Consider the following 24,535-nt stretch of genomic DNA (forward strand, 5'->3'; position numbering starts at 1 on the left):
CTCTATCACCACCTCCCCATTCTCAAGAAGAGGCAAAAACTATATAAACCACAGAGAGAAAAGCCCTGGATTATCAAACTGGCAATTTTAGCCTACTCTGATTCGGTGCAGGGATATTACGGATTTGTCTTGGTTGGACTAAATTTGTCTTGGTTAGATTGAATATACAGGGGTAAAAAGTAAATCTGACATGGATTCTTAAAAATATAAACTTCCATTGGTTATAAACAATTAAGTGAGATCTTTATTTTCTCTGATCTTTGCTTTGTCATTTAAACTTTTAATATTTTGGGATATGTGAAGAAAGTGGAAATGTGGTAAGTGGATTAGATCTTACTTCGAATAGCTGCATTTTCCTCAACTTTATGAAAATAGGCATCTTCTTTGGCAGTTTGAACTTCCCTGTCACTATCTATTATATGAATATCTGATGTGTTTTTGTCATTCTGTCTCAAGCGATAATTTTTATAAGCACGCTGAATGATAGTGGCTGAGACTGCCTCTTGTTTTCGCTTCAAAGTAGTTGTAATTGGCTCGTATGTGATCTTAAAAGGGTTGGCTAACACAAACCCAGATTCTATTTCTGAAAGGACTTTCTCCATCCTACCATCTTTACCCATAACTCGCTTTGTAAAAGCAAGTAAGATATCAAGGCAGTGAATCCTGTCCCCAACAGCCATGGGAAGATCCATGGCAAGGAGCTGGCCCTTGTTTGGTTTTGCCATGAAAAGAGGAGGATCAAGAGCAGCTGCAAAATCTGAAAGCTTGCTAGAATCTATGTACTGGGTCCTATCAGGATCAAACCTCTTCCATATCTGAAAGAATTTCCTAAAATCATCTTCACTCAGTGACTTGGCTTTTTTTTTAGAGGCAATATTTAAAAACTCTAGGAAAACAATGATGTACATATTTACAATGATCATCCATGAGATGAGGATATAACTGACAAAATAAATAATCCCAACTAAGGGGTTACCACAATCTCCTTTAACCTGAGTCCCAGGGTTAATTTTATTAGGATCACAGCCAGACCATTTACTGTTGAAAATTGCTAAGAGCATCCCATCCCAACCTGCAAATATTGTAACTTGGAAAAGACATAGTAAACTACTGCCAAAGGTTTCAAAGTTGGACACATCGTTAATTCCAGCTTCCTTTTTAACATAGGCAAAATTGTACATTCCACAGATAGCATAGACAAACATGATCAGAAAGATGAGCAAGCTGATATTCAACAATGCTGGAAGGGACAGCATCAAAGGGAGCATCAGATCATGGAACACCTTTGGTCCTTTCCCAGGACGTAGGATGTGGATGATCCTTAAGAGACGTGTCACTTGCATAAGGAAAGGAGGCACAAGGTAGGATCCTACCATCATTGGCAGAAATATTCCTTGGTGTGAGAAAAGGTAAAAAATGCAATAAAGTTATTCAAATATAATTACAGAAATAGACATTGCATTATATTTTGTTCTTTTTTCTATATGTTAAGATCATCTTAATCTTTTACATATAACAGTCAGACCATATTGGAAGTTTGGTTTAGCCAAATACTAATTGTAGCAATTTTTAGAGTATCTAACAAAATTTAGAAGAGAATTCTTGTGCTATCCTCCTAAGAATAATACAGCTCAAGTATTTCTGAATCACAGATGGCATGAATCCATAACATAAGTGGGTAGTCATGTTTTTCTTTCGGTTGCAGTTGCATCAAAATATCAGGGGGAGGGCCTCCCTTGGTGGCGCAGCAGTTGAGCGCTGGGCTGCGAAGATGTCCGCAGCCTCTGCAGTGCCGGTTCGATCCCCAGCCGCTGGGCGAGGGTCCCACATGGCGCGCAGACCTCTCCTGCCGCGCCCGCTGCTCCCCTCAGCAGTGTACTTTGGTCCTTCTGCCTGTTCTATGCCCCGCTCTGGCTCTGGTGAATCCTCTCACCCTCCCACACTTCTGACTGTACCCAGTGCTTGTATAAATAAATAAATAAATAAATAAATCTAAAAAAAAAAAGAGATATCAGGGGAAAAATAATTAAAAAATAATAACAGTACAAAACACAACACAACAAAACAAAAACAAACAGCCAATTATAAACTGGAGACATCCTGCAGGGGAGTAGGAGGGAGAGGGATCAGAGGGAGGGAGGGAGGAACACAGCAGACTGTGGTGATGGTGCACGGCTGCATTGGTGAAGGAAATTCTAAGGGGAATATACCTGTATGTGTGTGTGTGTGGGGGGTCGGTAGAAAGCAAACATTGTTTAAAAATGAACACTGAGGTAAAAAATGTATAAATAAAAAATATTAAAAAAAGAAATTTAGTTCAATCCAACCTTTATCAGATACCTAATAACTGTGTCATGCCAAATATGCAAAGATGAATCACAAAACTTCTGTTCTCAAACACCATATAGTCAAAATATGTAGGTACATATTTAAACTAATTACAATGCAAGCTAGAAAGACCTAGTTGATAAATATAATTTCAAAATATCTGGTATTCAGTGATTCACGAATTATACTTTCTTTCACAAACAGTATTTGGGCTCACAGGAGCTTTAAATGTGAACTGAATAAATGAATCTGTGCCTAGAAATTATTCTGGTAGTGACAGATTAATGAAGAAACTATGGGAGTGAGAGATATAACTATAAAACAAGGTAAGTTATAATTACCATACAAAGCATAAGGGATGTTCCCTGGAAGAACAGGAGAGGGTGTGATTCATTTTGAATTGAGAAGGTCGGGGAGGAGAGATTTCCAGGAAGCTTTTAAATGAGATGATATGCTCGCTAAATTTGGAATATCATGTTTCACATTTCTAGCAAATTTAATCAATGTCAATGCTCTCAGTGTCTCTGACTTTCCAGCTTACCTATATCCATATCTCCATGGTGTTTTTTTTTTTTTTTAATAGAGGCATGTTTTATTTATTTATTTATTTGTTTGTTTGTTTATACATGCACTGGGTACAGTCAGAAGCGCGGGAGGGTGAGAGAATTCACCAGAGGCAGAGCGGGGAGCAGAGCAGGCAGAAGGACCGAAGTACACTGCTGAGGGGAGCAGCGGGCGGCAGGAGAGGTCTGCGCACCATGTGGGACCCTCCTCTGGTGGCCGGGGAGCAGCCGGGGATCGAACCTGTGTCGCAGAGGCCGCGGGCAGCTTCGCAATCCAGTGCTCAACCTCTGCGCCACCGGGGAGGCCCTCTCCATGGTGTTTTGGTGAACTTTCTACTCTGACTCAAATTTTCTCCTCAATTTTCTTAATGCTACTAAGATGCAGAAAGTATCCCCATTTAATTGTAAACAAAATTTTCTACATCTTCATTAAATTTTCTTCATCTCCTTCACTGTCTAAAACTTGACTCTACCTTAAGGACATCATCTTTAAAACATTCTCGAGTAACAATAGGTAAAACCTGGAAATAGCCCAAATGCCCAAAAATAGATGACTGATTCAAGAATATGTGGTATACAAACATAAAGCTTCCATATGATCCAGCAATTCCACTGCTAGGTATTTACCCAAATGACACAGAAACAGTAATTCCAAAGGGCACCTGCACCCCTATGTTTATAGCAGCACTATTTACAATAGCTAAGCTATGGAAGCAACCCAAATGCCCAAAAATAGATGACTGGATCAAGAAGATGTGGTACATAAACACGATGAAATATTACTCAGCAATCAAAAAAGATAAACACACGCAGTTTGCAGCAACATGGATGGAGCTAGAAGAGATCATGCAGAGCGAAATAAGTCAGAAAGAAAAATAAAAATACTGGATGGTCTCACTCATAGCAGGAATTTAGAAAACCTAAATAAGAGACCAGGAAAAAGACTAATTATAATAAAGTAAAAATCAAAATCAACAAGCAACTATAAACCAGAGACACACTACGGGGGCGGGGGGGAAGGGGGAGTGGCGGGGAAAGGAAGGACTAGTGTCAAAATAAGGGGGGGTACACTTGTATGGGGAATATAACCAAAACAAAAATGCATACATTGAACAAAGATGAAAAAAGATGTAAGAATTATATAAAATAAAATATTTAAATAAAAAGAGAAAAAGAATATGTGGTATATATACACAATGGAATATTATTCAGCAATCAAAAAAGATAAGCTCATGCCATTCACAGCAACATGGATGGAACTAGAAGGAATTATGCTCAGTGAAATAAGCCAGAAGGAAAAAGAAAAATATCGGATGGTATCACTTATAACAGGAATATAGGGGAACCAAATAAGACATCAGTATAAAAAAATAATAACAACAGTACAAAACACAACAAAGCAAAAACAGATAATTATAAGCCAGAGACATTAAGGAGGGGAGGAGGGGGGAGAGGGATGAGAGGGAGGCAGGGAGGAGCACGGGGGACTGTGGTGATGGTGCACGGGTGCCTTGGGGAAGGAAATTCTATGGGGACTCAATCTGAGGGAATAGGGGGAAGAAAACATGGTCTAAAACATTCTCAAGTATATACAGTTGATTCTTTACCACTTATTCCATCTTTCACAGGGTAGAATGATGGAGTAAGCATGCATCTTTCTTTTCATTCCATTGTGATTTCCAGGTACTTTTCCTTCTCATCATTTTTATAAAGAAAAAAGAAAACTTTCTGACACATTGTGGATCATGTAATTCAACTACATCATCTACTACCATTCCTTTGCTCTGTGATCCATTTGTTCCCTCTCATTCATATTCCTTGAAAACTAGTTTTTGGTTCACTATTTCCATTTCAACCCCAGCACTTTTTTTTTTTTTTTAAAGATTTATTTATTTATTTATACAAGCACTGGGTACAGTCAGAAGTGCAGGAGAGTAAGAGAATTCACTAGGGCCAGAGCAGAGAGCAGAGCAGGCAGACTCATGAAGTACACTGCTGAGGGGAGCAGCAGGTGTGGCAGGAGAGGTCTGTGTACCATGTGGGACCCTTGACAGCGGCCGGGGATAGAACTGGTGCTGCAGAGGCTGCGGGCAGCTTTGCAACCCAGTGCTCAACCACTGTGCCACCAGGGAGGCCTCCCAGCACTTATATTAACAATCCATTCAAATGCCAGTCTCTCAGTCTTCTACTTTCTTAACTTTAATAATCTCCATCATGTTGCTTTAATCATACATATCAATGGCCATATTCTAGGACCAAGGATATCTGATCTTCAGAGATCTCAAATTAAATTAGCTTTTACATATTTCTTTTCTTTTAGACTTCTGATTCAGTAATTCTTACTTCAATCTCATAGGGCTTTTTAATTCATATGTTTTCTTTTTATCGGTCTCCTCCTTTTTTAAAAAATCTTTTTTTTATTATGCTTCTTGTGCTTACCTATATATAGTTGCACTGCTTTAACTAAAATTGAGTGAATTTCTGAAAGCACAGTCAAGCATTCTACCTACATTTTTTATTATTGACTATATAGAATAGTGCTTGACACTATTAATACTTAAATATTTTTATTCAAATTTTATTGATTTTTCTAGTTGTTTCCATAACTATATAATATTAGGAGTACTTCACATCTTCATGTGTGTACCTGATTCACTCTCCACAAAAGTTGCAGAGGCTAATTTGCTATCACCTTACCATCTTTACCCCCTTTCCTCACCACACACCATCCCCTCTGCTAACCAGTATGTTTTTCACATAATCTGAGAGCTATTTTTATTGTTTTTTCAAGTTGGTTTGCTTTGGTTACTTATATTCCACAGATGAGTGAAACTATCTGTCTTTCACATTCTGACTTATTTCACTTAGCAGTCACTTCAAGATCTATCCACTTTGTCCCAGAAGGCACTATTTTACCTTTTTAATAGCTGCATAGTATTCCATTGAGTATATATTCCACTATTTCTTTATCCATAAACATTTGAATATTGTCCCAAATCTCATGGAGCTTACATTCTAGCATATATCTTACAAGGAGGAAGAAAATAAACTTATAGCTGTTAATATACTTTTATCCTAGAGTCTTTACTTGGTTACCTCCTTATCCAAACTGTTTAGATTTTTGTTTCTTCCATGAAGTTTTCTTTGACCTCTACTTACTGATTAATTATTCCTCACTTTGTTGTGCTGCTGCAGCACCCTGTGCTTCTTCCCTTGTCATAAAATATTAATGGCACTGCAGTAAAATAAACTGTCTAGCTAATTGTATTCCTTAATCAATTATAGATGTTGATTAGACATGAGTTATGCCTGTTTTGTTTACTACTGAATTGTTTGTACATAAAATAATAAAATAAATAAATAATATTTATTTATATTTGTATATAAAATATTTATACATTTAACAAATCAAATGTATTTGTTAAATGTAAGACTGAGATCTCCAGAGGAAAACTAGTGACAAATTCATTAAAATCTAGAATTTTGGTATTATGAACTTTGCAAATGCCTTTAGAAATTAGAGGGAAGAGAATTATGGTGAGCATGAGAGGCTATATAAAGATATGAGTGTCATCCTGGAAAAATAACATCTGTGATATACTGAAAGGGCAATTAAGTATTTACCTGGTAGGCTGTAAAGTCAAGTTTATGCAATAAATGCAAAGAATACTTAAATATTTTATCTGTCAGGGATATGTACATGCATGAATTAAAAAATGTGAGGCATTCCTATTGGAAATAAAAAGGGTACCTACCTGTTTGCTTCTTGATACTTCATCTCAGAAGATATTTACTATGAGTTTGCCTGGTTCCTATACTATAAATGAAAATCTGAATAAATAAGTTCTTACCTGCAATAGAGAAAATGACTACCATAAAATCAAAAACGTTCCATCCGATGGTGAAATAGTAACAGCGGAAAGCGATGAGCTTCAGTATACATTCTCCAGTGTATAGTATAACTAAGATTAAGTTAAACCAGTAGAGAGCAATGTCCATGTTTGAACTCTGTTCGTCACTTTGTAGCATAATGGGTATTGCTTGACAACAGATAAGAATCATAACGATGATATTAAAAACTTGACTTGTTACCAAATCATAGATCAATCCTTGGAACTTGTTCTGTGGAGAAGAAAACATACATAGTTGTCTCATTAATAAGATACACAAATAAACAGGCATGCTTGCGCGCGCGCACACACACACACACATACACACACACCCATTTAGATTTTCAACCACTTCCCAGAATAAACAGAAGTGTAAGTGAATGTGTAAGGTTTTACCAAACTATAATTAAATATTAGCTAACAGTAAAAATAAACAAACAAGAGCTTCAAAAGCTTTGTCAGGAAACATAAAATTTTAAAAACTTGTTAAGTATTTAAAAACACATTTTCATTTTTAAGAGAGAACATCAAAAATAACTTTTTGAAACTTAAAAAAAAAGCCTAGATGTTTTCTTACTCTTGGGCGAGGTACTGGTTTTTGAGAGTCCTCATACATTAGTCTCTTCAGTGCACGGTATTGTTTCTTCTGTTGTGCTGTTATAAAGAAATTTGAGCCTCCTTGGTAAATATATAAAAGAAAAAGATCACATAAAACACAAATTTCACTTTATATTAATATGCATTGTGAAAAAAATTGATTTAATCTTTGTAAAAAGAGGCTTAACTGCAATGAAATCAAGCAACAAAATTATGTTTGAGCATGTCTGACTTCCTGTACTAAAATCCACATAGAAAACATAGAACATAAACTGGCAATTATTTTTTATGCATTTTTCTCTGTGTGATAAATCTTTATTTTAACTTTTTATCCTAAGGACAACCCCTTGTTAAAGAGAGGCAAAGGAGAAACAGTGGGGAAAATTTATGAAAATTTATGATACACTGAAAAGCTAAGGTATAGCTGCTTTAATAAGTTGGAAAGATAGAATTGGTCTTTAATAAGTTGGAAAGATAGAATTGGTCATATATGCAATTTTGATGTTTATATATTGCTTTATTTTCAAAATGTATTGGAGGATAATTTTTATGAATATTATGCTTCTTCATAGTACTTTCTAAGGTTTATTCATTTTTATGTTTTTAGTGCTCAGTATCTTATACAAAATAGATGAAGTAAATAAAAGGTGAATATTTAATGCTGTATTAATCTAGGATTTAGGAATACTTACTTCCCTATTCAAGAGTTCATCTCTTAGTATTCACAGGGGTCACCAATTTGAAGCCCACAAGCAAATACTACAATGTTATTCCATCTATTAATAGTTTAAGTCGTTAGGAAGCAGAAGCATCCAATCAAAAGCATATTTGATCACTGATTTCCCTAATCTCACCTGATTAGTGTAGACTCAGTATGGTTTGTTTACCAGATTTTGTACATGACTAAACTTTGATGACAATGCTATAAATAGAATTCAAAAATTAAACTATTCTTCTCTTTGATTTCTCAGAAGGCTTTGCTACACCTAATAGAAAGATGCTTCTGACTAAAACAAATTCACACTTTTTTTAAGGCTTTACATTTGTAGAAGCCCTGATGGGAGTCTACATGGAGATGACACCAAATACCAAAAAATTCTACTGGATTTTTATTTATTCTTCTCAAACATTCCTATTTTGGCCATCCAAATAGAATTTATGACTTTCTCTACTTCAGGCAGAAAAAGCTACTTCAAATGACAGAGAAGACTATGTTGGTTATGATTTTGAAGGCTTTGAATATATCAGAGTAAAAAACTATGGTTTCTTTTCCTTGAAATTCAAATATTTGTGCAGATTATTTTTTAGTACCTCATTATTTACAAGGATAAATACAGAAACATTTGTATTTTTTAATTTCTACATTTAAATATGAAAAACAATGAGAATTTAGACATTTTAGTGGCATTCATATATATGTAGAAACATCAATAATTATTTTCGATAAATACCAAATAAAAATGTCATCCAGCTGAATCCAAATTAATTATTTGAAGCAGGACATTTTACAAATGTGCTTGATTATCTCAGGCATTGATGAAAAAAGAATAATCATACTTATCTTTATTTTATGCTTGTTAAAATTAGCAACGATAGCACCAATCAGCATGCTCAAAGGGAGAAATAATCCAATGATAATGAAGTTGATAAAGTAATAATACATGTAGCTGTTATCTTCAAAACGAGGTTGCCTGCTTATCTAAAAGTTGTTAAAAAAATAAGCAAATTACAGCACAGCATAGGGGATTTTCAAGGCAGTGAAATATTCTCTATGACAGTATGATGCTACATATATGCCATAATGCATTTGTCCAAACTCACAGAATGTACAACACCGAAGACCCCCAAAGGTAAACTATGGACTTCTTGTGATTATGATGTGTAATGTCCGTTCATACTTGGTTTAAAAGAAATGTACCTTTCTAATGAGTGATGTTAATAATGGAGGACTCTGCACTGTGAGGCCAGGGGGATATCGAAAATCTTTTTACTTTCCTCTCTATTTTGTTTTAAACTTAAAACAGCTCTAAAAATAGTGTCTACAAATAAAAATTTTGAAGTGAAAAATAAGCAAAATATTGATACTGACTTTTAAAAATACAGGATTTAATAAAAATAGGAATGATTGGAAAATCCAACAAATCTAACTGAGGTTTTATTTTCTTTTTGCTCTTTGGTGAAGAGAGAGTATTGCTTTACTTATTTGGATTTTAAAGTTTATTAGATTAGTTTAATCTTTTTTTTAATAAGTCTAGTAATGCTTTAAATGGGCCCGTTTGGGTTCTGTCACTGTATATAATCCTGGAAGGATTTCATTGTCCATGAAATGCTCAATCAGAAATGTATATAATTACAGTCTTCCATTGCATTTGTTTTTATCATGTTAATTATGTAGTTACTGCTGGTATCGTGTTGTTGAATTGCAAAAATGACTTTCCTTGACCAAAGAAATAATAAGAAGGACAAATCAGGAGGCATGAAATGTCCTGATTTCAAGCTATTCTATAAAGTTAATGCTATAGTCATCTAAACAGTATGGTACTGACATAAAAATGGGGAAACAGATCAATGGAACAGAATCAAGAGCCCAAAAACAAATACAAGCATAAACAGTCAACTGATATTTGACAAGGGAGTCAATAAAAGACAGACTCTTCAATAAATGATGCAGAGATACTTAGGTATTCACACGTAAAAGAATGCTAGACCCATATCTCATACTATTCACAAAAACTAGGTTGAGCTTTTTTTTTTTTTTTTTTTTTTTTTTTTTACAGCTGAATAGTATTCCATACCACATCTTCCTAATCCACTAAACTGACTGTAGGTTCTTAGGTTTTTTCCATAGCTTGGTTATAGTAAATAGTGTTGCAAAGAACATAGTGCTGCCTCTATCCCTTTGAATTAATGTTTTTATATTCTTTGGATAGACACCTCAGAGTGGAATTACTGGATCATATGGTGATCCATTTTTTAATGTTTTGAGAACTCTCCATAATGGTTTTTCCATAGAGTCTGGACCAGTCTACATTGTGGTTTTGAATTTTATTTCCCTGATGACAATGGTGATGAGTGTATTTTTTCATTTCCCTGTTGCTCATCTGTATGTCTTTTTTGGAAGAGTGTCTATTTAGCTCTTTTGCCTATTTTTTGTTATTTGCTATACAAAAAGATAAACTCCTGTCCTTTTGCAACAACATGGGTGGAACTGGAGGGTATTATGCTAAGTGAAATAAGTCAGAAAGATGGTGTTAGAACTTAGTCTACCAGAGAAAAGGGGGATGAAGAGTAGAGCAAATGGGGAGGAACACTATGAGTGTTTTTGGTTGTTCATGTGGTGTGGTAACAGCACCTGGAAGGCTGATCCTACACTTCTAAATCATATACAGTATTGTAAACCAATGTTATCCCATAAGAAAAGTTTTAGCATGAAGTAGATTAAAGACATAAATGTAAGACCTGAAACCAAGAAATTCCTACAAGAAAACAGGAATAAAGTCCTTTGATATGGGTCATGGTAATGATTTTTTGAATAGGACACCTTAAGCACAGCAACAGAATAAAAAATAAGCAAGTAGTACTACATTGAACTAAAAAGCTTCCGCATAGCAAAATAAATCATCAACATAGTGAAAAGACAATATGAAATGGGAAAAATATTTTCAAAGTATGTATTTGATAAAAGGTTAATATCCAAAATATATAAAAACAATTCAACAACAGAGAAACAAATAACCCAATTAAAATTGGCCAAAGGAACTGAACAGCCATTTTTTCAAAGAAGATATATAAAAGACCAATAGTACACAAAAAGATACTTAACATCACTAGTTATTAGGGAGACGTAAATTTAAGGCACAACAAAATGTCACCTCATACTTGTTAGAATAGCCATCATCAAAAAGATGAGCAATAATAAATGTTACTAAAGGTGTGGAGAAAACTGAATCTTTGTGCACTGTTGATGGGATTATAAACTGGTTCAGCCAGTATAAAAACAGTATGGAGGATCCTTCAAGAAATTAAATATAGAACTACCAAATAGAACTACCAACTATCCAGAAATAGTTCAAAGGAAATGAAACACTAACTCAAAAAGTTATCTGCACCTCCATGTTCATAACAGCATTATCTGTAATAGCCTAAGACATGGAAGAAATTTAAATGTTCATCAGTGGGGTGAATAGAAAAAGAAGTTACTCTCTGTGTGTGTGTGTGTGTGTAAAATGGAATATTATTCAGTAATAAAAAGGAGGAAATGCTACCATTTGCATCAACATGGATGGACCTTGAAGGCATTATACCAAGCTAAAAAAGTCAGGCAAAGAAAAAGAAATACTGTATGATCTCAGTAATAGGTGGGATATAAAATCAAAACAAAATAATATCAAAACCAAACTAACATAAAAAGAAATCAGACTCATGGTTACCAGGGGTTCAGGGTAAGAGGAGGGGAAAATAGAGAAAGGTGGTCAAAGGTAGAAATTTTCAGTTACAAGATAAATAGCTAATAAATAAGTAATAAATAATGTACACCATATTATAGATGATGACTAGCTAATACTATTGTATGATATATAGAGAGAGTAAATTCAGTGTTTTATTCTCATCACAAAGAGAAAAAAATTCCTTTTCTTTTCTTTTTTTTTGTTATTTTATATATATGAAAAAATAGGTGTTAGCTGAACCTAATGTGGCAATTCTTTCACAATATACATAAACCATTATGTAATAAACCTAAAATTTACACAGTGATGTGGGTCAATTTCTCAATAAAAATGGAAAAAAATGACTTTGCTTGAATCTTAACAAAGGCTCTAAGAGTATATTGTACTTACACCAACAGAATCAACTGCTGCATACATAATATCCATCCATCCATTAAATGTTGCCTGTAAAAAATGGCACGTCTTTAAATCTTATGGAAATATTACACTTCATGGTAAATAAAAAGTAAAGCTATAATTATTATACTAAAATATTTGATTAGTAAGGCTGGCCATATTCAATATACTGTGTAACTGAGATCATTGCCATTTTCGTTAGTATATTTATGTTGTCTGTTAACAACTTCTTAGCTTAATTGTTAATAACTTCAAAAATAATTTAAGGTTCTATAGAGGTAAATAAATACATGCTGTCTGAGCATAACATTTATAATTGCTATATATATATATATATATATATGTAATTGCTATATTAAGTACAAAAAAAAAAAAAGCAGTAGTAACCTACTGTTTGGTACTCTCAGAACAAAGAAGTGTGAATCTATTACCTGATCAGTGACAAGGGATATATGTTTGACTAGCACTTGCCATTTCCTCTGTTAATCTCACCTTCATTTCCCTTCCTTCTCCCAATAGAACAGAGGCTGTATTTCACTTTTGTCTCTCCAAATTAGACTACTATGGTAGTTTCCACAACATGTATCTTGTATTTCACAATTGCTAAAATATTTTATAATCCACTCTATTAATCATTCACCTTTTTCCTTTAGGCTCACTTACAATATGGATGGACATATAATTAAAAAGATATAAGTGAACTTACTACTTGAAGCAATGAAAGGAAACTGTTTCCAACATTATCAAAATTCATTATTCTGTTCTCCCATTTGATGGATTTATTAGCTGCTACAAGATTTTCACATTCACTCTTATTCATGGTTTGGGTTACAGAAAGTATTTCTCTACTTGTTGTGTCAATGCAACTATAGAAAGTGCCAGCAAATAAGTATACTCCCATGATGCTAAAAGTCAGCCAGATCATCAGGCAGACGAGAAACACATTCAAAGTAGGTAAAGTTGTTTTTAGCAAAGCTCTCACAACCACCTGGCACAAAAAAACAAAACAAAACAAAAAAAACCATATAAACTCCAAATAAGAAATGTGAAAGTATTTTAATCAAATAGAAAATATTAATCTAACATCATACTGAAATAATAAAAAATTCATCTCTAGAATTAATAGGTGATATAATAGTATATGAACAACTGAAATAACAATTAAATTTCTATAAAGAATATACAGATATTCTCAAAATTTGTACACCTAAAATCACTAAAAGCCAACAGACATGGTTAGTTTAAATACTAGAGTAAGTAATAATTTCATTGATTGAACACATTTATCAACTTATATTGGGCAAGACAATTGAACTTATGTGAGTTCATGAAATTATCTAGAAAACTAGAATATGAGGTGAATGGGCCTAGGCCTAGGTCTTGGGAATTCTAAACATATTTGGGATTAATTTACAAAAGAGTCTGTGAAGAAGTGTTGAGGTAAATAAGAGAAAGGCCAAGAAATTTCAGATCAATGAAGCCAAGAAAAGAGATTACTTCAAAAACATTGAATGGGCAGTGGTACCTTTCCAAACCTTCATCCACCTCACTAAACTCTATCACTGATAAGCTACTCCAGAGTGGGAAGTTTGGAAAATATCTCCACCATTATATATAAATGAGAGCAATAATCTATAGTGACTGTCTCCTTTTTCTCAACTTCTTTTATTCAATATTACAATTAGAATTTCTAATTCTGTTCCTTATAAGCAATTTTCTGACCTTCAATTAACATCTTGATTTTTAATTGCACATTCAATAACAGAAATTTATTTATAAAGCTCAATCACAGACCCTTGTTGACACTTTATTTTAAGATGCCCACTGATGTCACTGATGGAAAAATACTATTAGAAAATATACACAAATGTAAGAATAAAAGCAATGGCTATGGTTGACAAATATTTGAGTAGTAAGAGCACCCAAGAGCTGAAGCTTATTAAAGATATAAGACAATAATTTTTAATTTAAGTAGCTTCCTTATTCAATAATATATCTTCAGAGATAATTTAACTATAGAACTTCCAGGAGATAAGATTAAGCTTGAGATTTGGATTCAAAGCAAAGCTGCTTTTTAGCTGATTTTGCTTGCCAGTGGCTACTATTCATGTCATTGATGTTCAAATGATTGTATGACATCAAATAGTACAGTGCTTAATATCTGAAAAAGGGAGCTCCCCTAGCTAATCTCTTCTTACTTTTCTCTAAATCGAGGGCAGACAAATTGCTGGTTTGGGCACACCTTCTTCCCTCTGTATTTAAATTAATTAGGAAAAAATAACCTGATATCCCATGATGTTTTTAATAATAAAGAATTTATTTTATTACATTCATTATCTAATTTGTGTGTGTTAACATACATATATATATGTTTCTTAGTTTTATTGAAGTATAATTGAAAAATAAAGATAATATATTTTTCAGGTATACAAGGCAATGACTTAATATGCATTTAAAATGTGAAATTATTATTATCATCAAGCTTGTTAACATATCTATCACCTTACATAGCTACCTTTGGGTGTGTGGTGAAAACACTGAATTTCTACTCTCAGAAATCTACAAGTATACAAGAGAGTATTATTAATGATAGTCATTATGCTCTATATTAGGTCCCCAGAACTTATCGCTGAAAGTGTGTATCCTTTGACCAGCCTCTCTCCATTTCTTCCACCTCTCAGCAGCTAAGATTTAATAGGCCATGGGTAGTCTAAAGCCCGAGAATATTGTACAAAATTTCCCTATCATTATTTTTTAAAGATTTATTTTTATTTATTTTTGCATACAGGAAATGGGGTGCAGTCCAGAGGTGTGGGGTCGGGGCAGGTAAGAGGATTCACCAGAGACAGAGTTGGGTGCAGAACAGGCAGATGCACTGAAATACACTGCTGAGGGAAGCAGCGGACAAGACAGGAGAGGTCTGCTGTGCCATGTGGTCAAGGGTCGAACTCATGTTGCAGTGGTTGGTGATAGTTTGCTAGCACTGAGACTTTAACCCCTGCACCACCAGGAAGGCCCAAATTTCCGTTTTATTATACTGTTTATGCTGGGAAATTTGCTGTGTTGTTATTTTAACCTCAATCTTACAGATCTCTGCAATTCCATTTTAACTTATTTTCCTTCTTATTTTGGGTTGAAATCACTGGGTAATATCAATACCTTGTAGATCTTCATAATATTGTCAAAAGTTTATATGTTATAATATAAATTATGATGAATATTTTAGATTTTTGTTTTCTCAGAATATAGCCACTGAGTTTCTCTGTATTCACAACATACTCAAAAAGTTTCTTTCCTAATATCAGCAAATCAAATGCATTTGGGAAACAGATTGATCACACTTAGTTCTATAATATGAGTGACCCACAGATTCATGTTACTATAAAATATTATCATGCACTTTTATATATTAAATATAATTAATATAGTTAATACTGTATATATAAATACATGCATATCATATAGTCATATTTTATTATATGATATAAAAATAGTACTATTAAAATATCAGAATTATGCTTTTAGTAAAATATATATTTTAAATTATTATATTTCTATTTGGATTTATAATAATCACTCTGATTTTGAGATTCAAAAAAGCATTAATTTTTCAACAAAATGGAAAGAATTTAAGAGTTATATGTGGCTTTATGATTGGCAGTTTAAATTAACATACAGTGTATAAACTAAACAATATACATCTTAAGCATAAATAATTCTCTTATTGGATGCTACCTACATTGAATATGTGATATCCTGCAATATTAATCAAATAGACAGGCTAATATTAATCTATGTGAATGGAAAATGCAAATAAACATAAATGTATGGTTATGAAATAAAAGGTAAAACTAGACTGTTTTCTGCCATTTCTGCATACATTTGATCACTTTATGCATATTTATACTACTTGGGGTAAAAGACTATTTTACCACCGTCAGGTTTGATTATATGGACTTCAATTACAGATTTGGACTCCAAAGATTGAACAAAGAATGACCATTTCATATGGTTTATATAGATTACCTTATATTGTCCAGAAGAGGTTTTAACATGGTATATGATTCATTATGATGGATACCTGAAACTATATAGTGTTACAAGCCAATGATACTTAAACATTTTTTAGAAAGACATTTTAAAAAATCCATGGGAGGGAGGACTGGTAAGCACTCATAATTTGTGATGTGTGACTTTAAAAGAAGTAAATTTACTTTAAAATTCAAACTTTTATTTTAATAAATAAGTACTTAGTGTGTAAAATGTTCTTACAATTTTAGTTAGTTAACAATCAAAGTTTCATTTTCTGTCAAGTATGTACTTAACATTGAGATAACAATAGATCCATGTGGGTTATCATGGCATTACTTTTAAAATTGAAGTATAACTGACATTTTAGATTTTTTTTAGCTTCTGATGTGCAATATAATGATTTGGCATTTTTATGTATTGTGAAATTACATCACACTAATGAATGGTGTTACTTTTTTTTAAAAAAAGATTTATTTATTTATACAAGAAAGGGGGTACAGGCCTGAGGCGTGGGAGGGTGAGAGGATTCACCAGAGACAGAGCAGGGCACAGAACAGGCAGGCTGACGAAATACACTGCTGAGGGGAGCAGTGGGCAAGACAGGAGAGGTCTGCTGCGCCATGTGGGACCCTCGCCAGGCGGCCGGGATCAAACTGGAGCTGCAGAGTCTGTGGACAGCGTCACAGCCCTGTGCTCAACCTCCTGCGCCACCAGGGGATGCCCTGAATGATGTTACTTTTTGAGACTATATTTTCTTTCTCAACTGATGGGGTTTCTTGCTTAGTTTCCATATCTTATAATTAATAAAGACCTAAAATCTTAATAACAAGCAGAACTTTACCCTATATTTAAGTAATAAAATGTTTTTTGCATTAATGTTGGTTACTAAAACTGAGAAGACATCTATAGTTCACTAATTAGGGAGACCTACTAATCCTAAATAAAAACCAATAGGTTTATTTATAAACTGTTGTCTTACCTTCATTCTTTCAAATTGAGATAGAACTCTGAGAGCCCGAAGAAATTTAAAGAAAGTAAGTGGTTTTAGTCCTTCTCGTGATTTGCCTATTAAGCTAAGACAAAAAACCTAGGAATATATATGAAAAAAGTGAATATTATTTAAATTTAACTTTAAACAAAACAATCTATAAAACACACTGCATTTATTATGGGAAAGATATAGTCAAAGTCTACAAAGATATATTTGCAAAAGATTTTAATGTATCTCACCAATGACTTACAGAAAGTATAAGGAATTAATTTTGGGTTGAAATAACCTCAAAAAAGAGAAAATAAAAATGTTTCTGTTAATAGGAATATTTGTTAATTATATGAGATAAACAAAAATTTTATCTCATCAATTAGATAAACAAAAATTTGTATATTTGACATACTTTATGGTCAAGGATTAATATTCATAATCATTTTCTAGCTTGAAATTAGATTAAGGATAAATTTAATGATTATTTGCAATACAATAATAGTATAACATGTATTTATTAAGATAAAGTTTGGCATATATTTATATAGACCCATGCATAAATATGGTTTAGACAATGTACAAAATAGGATTTCAGATGAGAGGGATCAAGGAGAATATGAATATTGTTTTGTACAAGTATAAATTACAAAAAGATGTACTAAATCACTAATTTTAAAATAAATATACATGCATAAAAATGATTCAAGCATAATAAAAGTTAATGGACATCAAGCAAAGCGGTAATGATTTTTTTTTTAAAAGCTTTATTTATTTATGTATACAAGAACTGGGGTACAGGCCAGATGTGTGGGGGATGAGAGGATTCAACAGAGAGTGGAATACAGAATAGGTAGATTGACTGAAATATACTGCTGAGGGGAGCAGCAGGTAGATTGACTGAAATATACTGCTGAGGGGAGCAGCAGGCGAGTCAGGAGAGGACTGCTCCACCATGTGGGTAGCTCCCTGACCAGGGATTGAACTCATGCTGCAGTGGCTGCAGATAGTTTCATAGGCTGTGTCTTAACCCTTGTGCCACCAGGGAGGCCCGAGTTATGATTTTTTTTATTGTATCTTCATATTTTCAGTACTTTCATGGTAACATAAATAAAAAATTGTTGTTTTTCATCCTATACTAAAGAGATGGTCTTGAAGTGGGCTCTGAAGTGAGGATATCATCATTTACGTAAGCATAAAAGGATGTGGACACATAAGAACAGTGGTCAGGAAGCAGAAAGATGGGTTGTAGGTGCAGTGTGGTTGTTAGAGTTGGTAAATACACAAAAGTTAATTTAGAAAGCAGAGGACAAATATTATAAGTTGTTATTTACAGGTTGAGAAGGTTTAATCATTGCTTATATAACAGGGAGCCATTTGTTCATTTAACAAAAAGTGACACCTACTGTGTGACAGGAATTGTTGTAAGTACAGGGAATAAAGGAGGGAACAAAGGAGGGAACCAAACAGAAAAATTTCCACCTTAGTTGAACTTATCTTAGTGGTGGAAGAGAAGGTTATAAGCAAAATCAATAAATAAATTACATTAACAGATGCTTGGGCAATGAGAAAGCAGAGAAAGGAAAGGAAGCATTGGGATGATTGCAGTTTTAAATAAGGTAGTGAGGAAAGACCTAAATTCAATAGTTTAAATAAGACATAAATGATGTAAGCCAGCAGAATTTCCAAGTGGAAGGATGAATAAGTGCATAGGTACTAAGAAGGAATTAATCTTGTTAGGTATGAGGAGCATCATAAGATGGTGAAACAGTACAGAGAACAGGATGGGAAGTTAGGGAGAACAGTAAGAGGCTGGGTTGGCTCATGTAGAACTCATGTAGAGACTTGTGGGCCTTTGGTTGCAAAGATCCTAGCTGTTACACTAAGTGAGATGGGGTGTTTATTAAAGGGTTCCAGAAGACAAGTGACTGGCACTGACTTCAGTAACTGATTGCCATGTGGAGAATAGTATATAGGCATGCAGTGGTGGGAACAATACTGTTAGTTGGGAATCTATTGCAGTCATTCAAATGAGAAGCTTTGGTAGCTTGGACCACTGATAATGGTGAAGGTTATGATAAGAAGTCTTATTCTGACTATATCATTGAAAAGTCAAGTTAACAACATTTAGAGATTTAAGGATGGGGATATTTTCAGGATACTGGACAATAAGCCTCATCTTTGAGTTGGGTTCATATGTGACTGTTGGGATAATCAGTCATGAAGTGTTGAATTTTTAAAATTTTAGGATGAGAAAAAAAAGATGTTAAACATTACAAATAAAGAAATAGGGGAAAGTTGGTGACTGAAAATGTACGGACGGAGGGAAAAGGAAGATGTAAGTAATGGAATGCTACCTGAGAAAAGAGTAAAAAGGAAGAGTAAATCTAATAGTCCTTAAATTTTTATTTTAAATACGTACAATAACAACCATGAAGTCTAGCCTGTACCATCCATTTTTGAAATAGGCTTTAAAACCATATGCCATCCACTTCAGAAGCATTTCCAGAATGAAGATGTATGTGAAGATCATGTCAGCATATTCTAATAAGATTTTAATAGTCTTTCTCTGATCAATATATATATCTTCAAAAGCCTGTGAATGAAAAACAATCAGGATTAGTGTACATGTAATTTCTAGAAATTCTTTTAGCAAAGATGGAAATGAATTCCCATATCTAGATAGTGAGCAATGTCACCATTACTGGTTCAACTGCTGGTTCACTTGTGTGTATTTATCACATAGTCCCTAAATATCATTTTCTGATCCCATGCTGAATGGAGAACATTTTATCATAATTAACTGAATGGAGAACATTTTATCAAGACTAAACTTGGTGTCACAAGTGGCCTAAGTAGTGATCCAAAAATCATCTCTCAAATCAGTTGATGAAACACATTCCAAGAGACAGAACTTTTAGTCACATCTAATGTGCTTCTTATCTTTCATTCCATGTAGCCAATTTATAGAAAGATATGTTCTTTGCTAGGAGAGAAACAAAGTGTTTCCAGAAATCCATAGTACTGTAACGAAAATGTCATAAATTTTGCTGTACTGCAGAAATAATCAGATAAAATGAGGGAAACATGAATATGAAAGAAAATTATAATTGTTTTTTCAAAGGTCAATTTTAAAAGGTTAATCTTAATTTTGCTGTGGAGGATATAAAGTCTGATAATATCAATCAAAGCAATTTCATGTTGCTTTTATCTTAGCACTCAAAATAGGCATTAAGATACCAATGACTTCAGGCAGACTTGTGTCAGCATGCATTCAAGGTCAAAAAGTAAACAAGGATTAAACTAATTTTATGTAAAGAATTGTGTGATTCTTGTAAACCTTAAAACAAAAGTAAATATAAAATAATAATAGCATTAGTTACTTTTAATTGAACAAGTTAGGGAGTAAAAGCATCTTCATAAGCAATTAAAATATCATTTAAAGTTATTTAAAGTATCTTATTTTATTATATATACTTATTTTTTGAATAGGTAAGTAATGCAAAATAACATAAAAAGATACACAGAACCCCCTACTTCATCTTAAGATGGGTCAAATGGATCTGTAGCAATTGAAGATCAAATTAGCTATTTGTGTAGTGTAGGGAAGTGATTTAGGAATCAGAGTATGGTTCTGGAGTCTAGGTAACATAATATCTTGTCAGGCGGTAGTTACACAGGTACCTTCACTTTGTGAATTCCTCTATGCTTTACACTTATGATTCATACGGTTTTCAGTATCTTGGCTAAATGTCAATATTAAGTTTACTTAAGAAATACACATACAGCCCCAAGTATAGTTCTCAACCATGACTCTTCATCTCCTCTCTTCTATATATTTCACAAATAACTATTCTCTCTTCTTTGATTTTTAATCAAGCACAAGTAAATACCCATAAACATTCCTACTTTTCTTCCATCCCTATATAAAATATAGTATGACACATTCTTCATTCTAGATCTTTCTCTGTGTCACTTATTAAGCATGTAGACAGTTTGTATTTTTAAATGGTTGTCCAGTATTCCACATTGATTGTACATAGTATATCCAAATAGTCACCTGTTATGGACTCTTTTTCCTTTTCCACTTTTTGCTATTTCAAACAAAACTCTTAAGTGACTAACCTTATACATGCTTTTAATACTTATGTAGATAATAATTTCCTGGAATTAAGAATGTTTAATCAATGGGTAAATATATTTATAGCTCAAACATCCTTAACAGGATATGTAACACTTCTCTTACCTTATTGAATAAGTACCAAAGTACAGGTACAATACAACATATATTAAACTTTCAAATTTTATTAAAATAAATAGTTAGGTATCCATTTCTCACTGTCCAACATTCCTTTTTCTCACTGTCATTCATATAATATCATCTGAAATTACACTATTTACATAATATTGAATGAGGCATATAAACATGTATAGACTTTCTAAGAAGGCATAATGTATATTTTCCAAAACTAAAATCACAGAATACAAAATTTGGTTAATGATAAGTATTATGGGGAAAATAGTTTGACCCATGAATTTATGAATTGAAAAACATTCATTAAACATTTTTCCCATTAACATAACACATTTTCACTTACCAGAGCACCTGTGCTAACCAGAGTAACAAGGCCAATGAAGCACTTAAAAAAACTGTTTTCTACTATCTTGCAGCAGGTTTTTCTTATGTTCTGCCAAATTTTCCCCTTCTTGGATTCTCTACTGATTTGGCCCAGTGAAGATCTTTGCCTGTAACCTGTCAAGAATGAAACTGTTAGGAACAAAAATCTAAAAAACTCCTGGAAAAAATATCTTAATCTTTCTATCTTAACAATTCTTTATTATAGAATCTAATACGTGGTCTCTGATATATAAACATTTGATTTTTGTCCCTGCTATAGCAACCACTGTAATCATGGAGGGTTGAAAAAGGGAAAAACCTAACTTGTGAGTTTGATAATAGTAGTAGGAGAGAAATTATGAAAGACATGGATGACTTAGAGTATGCTCTCACCCCAAAGAACAGAGTCTGAGAATAGAATCTATCCCCTATAACACACCAACACACACACACACACACACACAGAGATCACATTTTGGAATAATGCCTGAAAATTCACCCTCTGCAGAGCCACAAGTCATAGTAAGAATTACCATTTTAAAAACACAAATAGTTAGGAGATGTTAGGGGAGTATAATGTCACTTAATTCAATTATATTAACCCCAGTTCTTAGGTGGTGTGGGAATGAGAATTTTGATAGAGACTATTGAAGGAACTAACCTGGATTGTGAATTACTTTGTGGGTAATGTACAAGTGAATAGATTTAAACTCTACCTTCTGGTAAAGAGGGCTAGCATAAGAAAAATCTGAGGTTTGAGAACAGAACTAATGATGAGAAAAGAAATAGATATATGTTGAATTTTAATATTTTGCAACACTATTTACAATATTTACTGTTTACAATAGCCAAGTTAGGAAAACAACCAACATGCCCAACCAGTGGATAAAGAAGACATGGGACACATACATGGTGGAATACTTCTCAGATGTAAAAATAGATGAAAATCCCTAGAAATATGACTGTAGAATTCAAGGGGGAGTGAATTCTAGTGGTTTATAATGGAGGACTAAGGGTATTTTGGTGGTGGGTGTTGTATGAAGAGGTGTGAACCTATTCCCTTAAATCATGTACAGTGATATAAATCAATGTTACTGCAAAAAAAAATAAAGTCAACACATTTTATTTTAGGATTTTTGTCTAGTGTCATTGTATACATTTTTGGTACAAAAAAAGAAAGAAATGTCTAGAATGATACGTGTTCTAGAATTCAGTCCTGAGAACAGATTCTTATGTTGATTATCAGAATATTGAACATTTGGTAGTTGCCATTCTAATGATTTCCAGTCCAATGTCTAGAACCTGTAGTTCTTTATTAATCTTGTTAGGAAGCTAATTTGAATTTTAAGTCATCGAGAGATGCTTGTTACACATATTGAGGGAATAGGCCCATTTACTGAAATCTCATGCATTTCTTAAAATTCATGTAAGTATAAAAAGTCATCATTATATGATTTGCTTTCCTATGAAAGTTAATGGATGTTTTCATATGAGTGTTTTAAATACTGATTCCATTCCATGAGGCATGATGTTTTTATTTCACTTGTATATATACATTTTTCCAATATTGTTTACTTACACTAATTTTACATTTTATTCCTAAAGCATTCTCTATTCTGATGCAAAGTTACATAGTTATCAGTTACTATGATAACTAGTTACATAGTTACATTAAATTTTATTTGAATTTAATTTGAATCTATTTCAGCATGAAAAATGCATTTTACAATCAATATTATCAATATATTTATTATCAATACAATCAATCTTAACAATAACATAATTTTATTCATAGTTCTTTTTTGCATTAACTATACTCTGCAAGTTGAGTTATGAAGTAGGATGATGGTAATGTTGATGATTGGATTGCTTTAATTTTTAAAAATTTTATCTTTTTCTTCTAAGATTACACACACATAGAGACATACATGTATATTTGATATTTTTAACAATCCCATGAGGTGAGTCTTAGCATTATCCTCATTTTATAGATTAGGGAATGAGTCAGAGAGAGGGAAACAGCTAGTGAGTAGTGGAATGGTATTTGACTCAGGCTGTCTATTTAAAGAATCAACACTTTAAATTACTGCAATAGACTCTCTGGGAATAGGTATCTCTTTTCTGAGTGCAAATTTTATTTCCTTGACATTTATTGCACGATTCTATCAGTATTCATATAGGCACATGCAGTGTGAATCTCTCTCTCTCTCTCTCTGTGTGTGTGTGTGTGTGCAAGCATATTCATTCATGTGTGTATATTGCTTTGTCAAGTTAATACATGCTAAAGTTATAATCTACAGCACTATTTAACTAAAAGAAATTCAACGACCAAAGGGACATTTTTTTTCTTACCTTTTTTAAAATGCTTTGACTTTTCATGTTCATAGACCATTTCTTCTTCCTCAGAGATAACAATATCAACTGTACTGCATTCAGATGAGCTAGATTGCTTAACCTTCTGAAAAATAAATCCCCCCAAAACTTAGTTTAATTTACTCACTGCAGTAAAAGTTTACTCCATTTTCAGAAATAAGAAAAATTATGTACGAAAGACTACTATCAGGTTTAAAAGAATTTAGGCCAATTTCATGTTTGATATTAAAGTACGTACATATCTTCACAAATTGAGAGCCTTTAAAATTATTTTAAAATATGCAATTTAAGCTAAAATAATTTTAAATTGA

At 33.1% G+C, this 24,535-nt stretch overlaps 1 protein-coding gene across 1 annotated transcript in view; it reads right to left on the minus strand.

Moving 5' to 3' along the window:
• Positions 1-326: 326 nt before the first annotated feature.
• Positions 327-24,535, minus strand: part of SCN7A (sodium voltage-gated channel alpha subunit 7) — a gene marked incomplete at its 3' end in the record, with an annotated part of 61,004 nt that continues 36,795 nt past the window's right edge. The window contains exons 15-24 of the mRNA XM_084257944.1: positions 24,204-24,309; positions 21,832-21,986; positions 19,656-19,829; positions 17,234-17,341; positions 12,929-13,210; positions 12,217-12,270; positions 8,936-9,077; positions 7,359-7,459; positions 6,743-7,013; positions 327-1,393 (exon numbers count right to left, since the gene is read on the minus strand). Coding sequence (XP_084114070.1) covers positions 327-1,393; positions 6,743-7,013; positions 7,359-7,459; positions 8,936-9,077; positions 12,217-12,270; positions 12,929-13,210; positions 17,234-17,341; positions 19,656-19,829; positions 21,832-21,986; positions 24,204-24,309 — 2,460 coding nt within the window. The remainder of the gene's footprint in view (positions 1,394-6,742; positions 7,014-7,358; positions 7,460-8,935; positions 9,078-12,216; positions 12,271-12,928; positions 13,211-17,233; positions 17,342-19,655; positions 19,830-21,831; positions 21,987-24,203; positions 24,310-24,535) is intronic.

This window comes from Talpa europaea, assembly GCF_964194135.1.
Source record: "Talpa europaea genome assembly, chromosome: 1".
In the NCBI taxonomy this organism is placed as follows: Eukaryota; Metazoa; Chordata; class Mammalia; order Eulipotyphla; family Talpidae; genus Talpa; species Talpa europaea.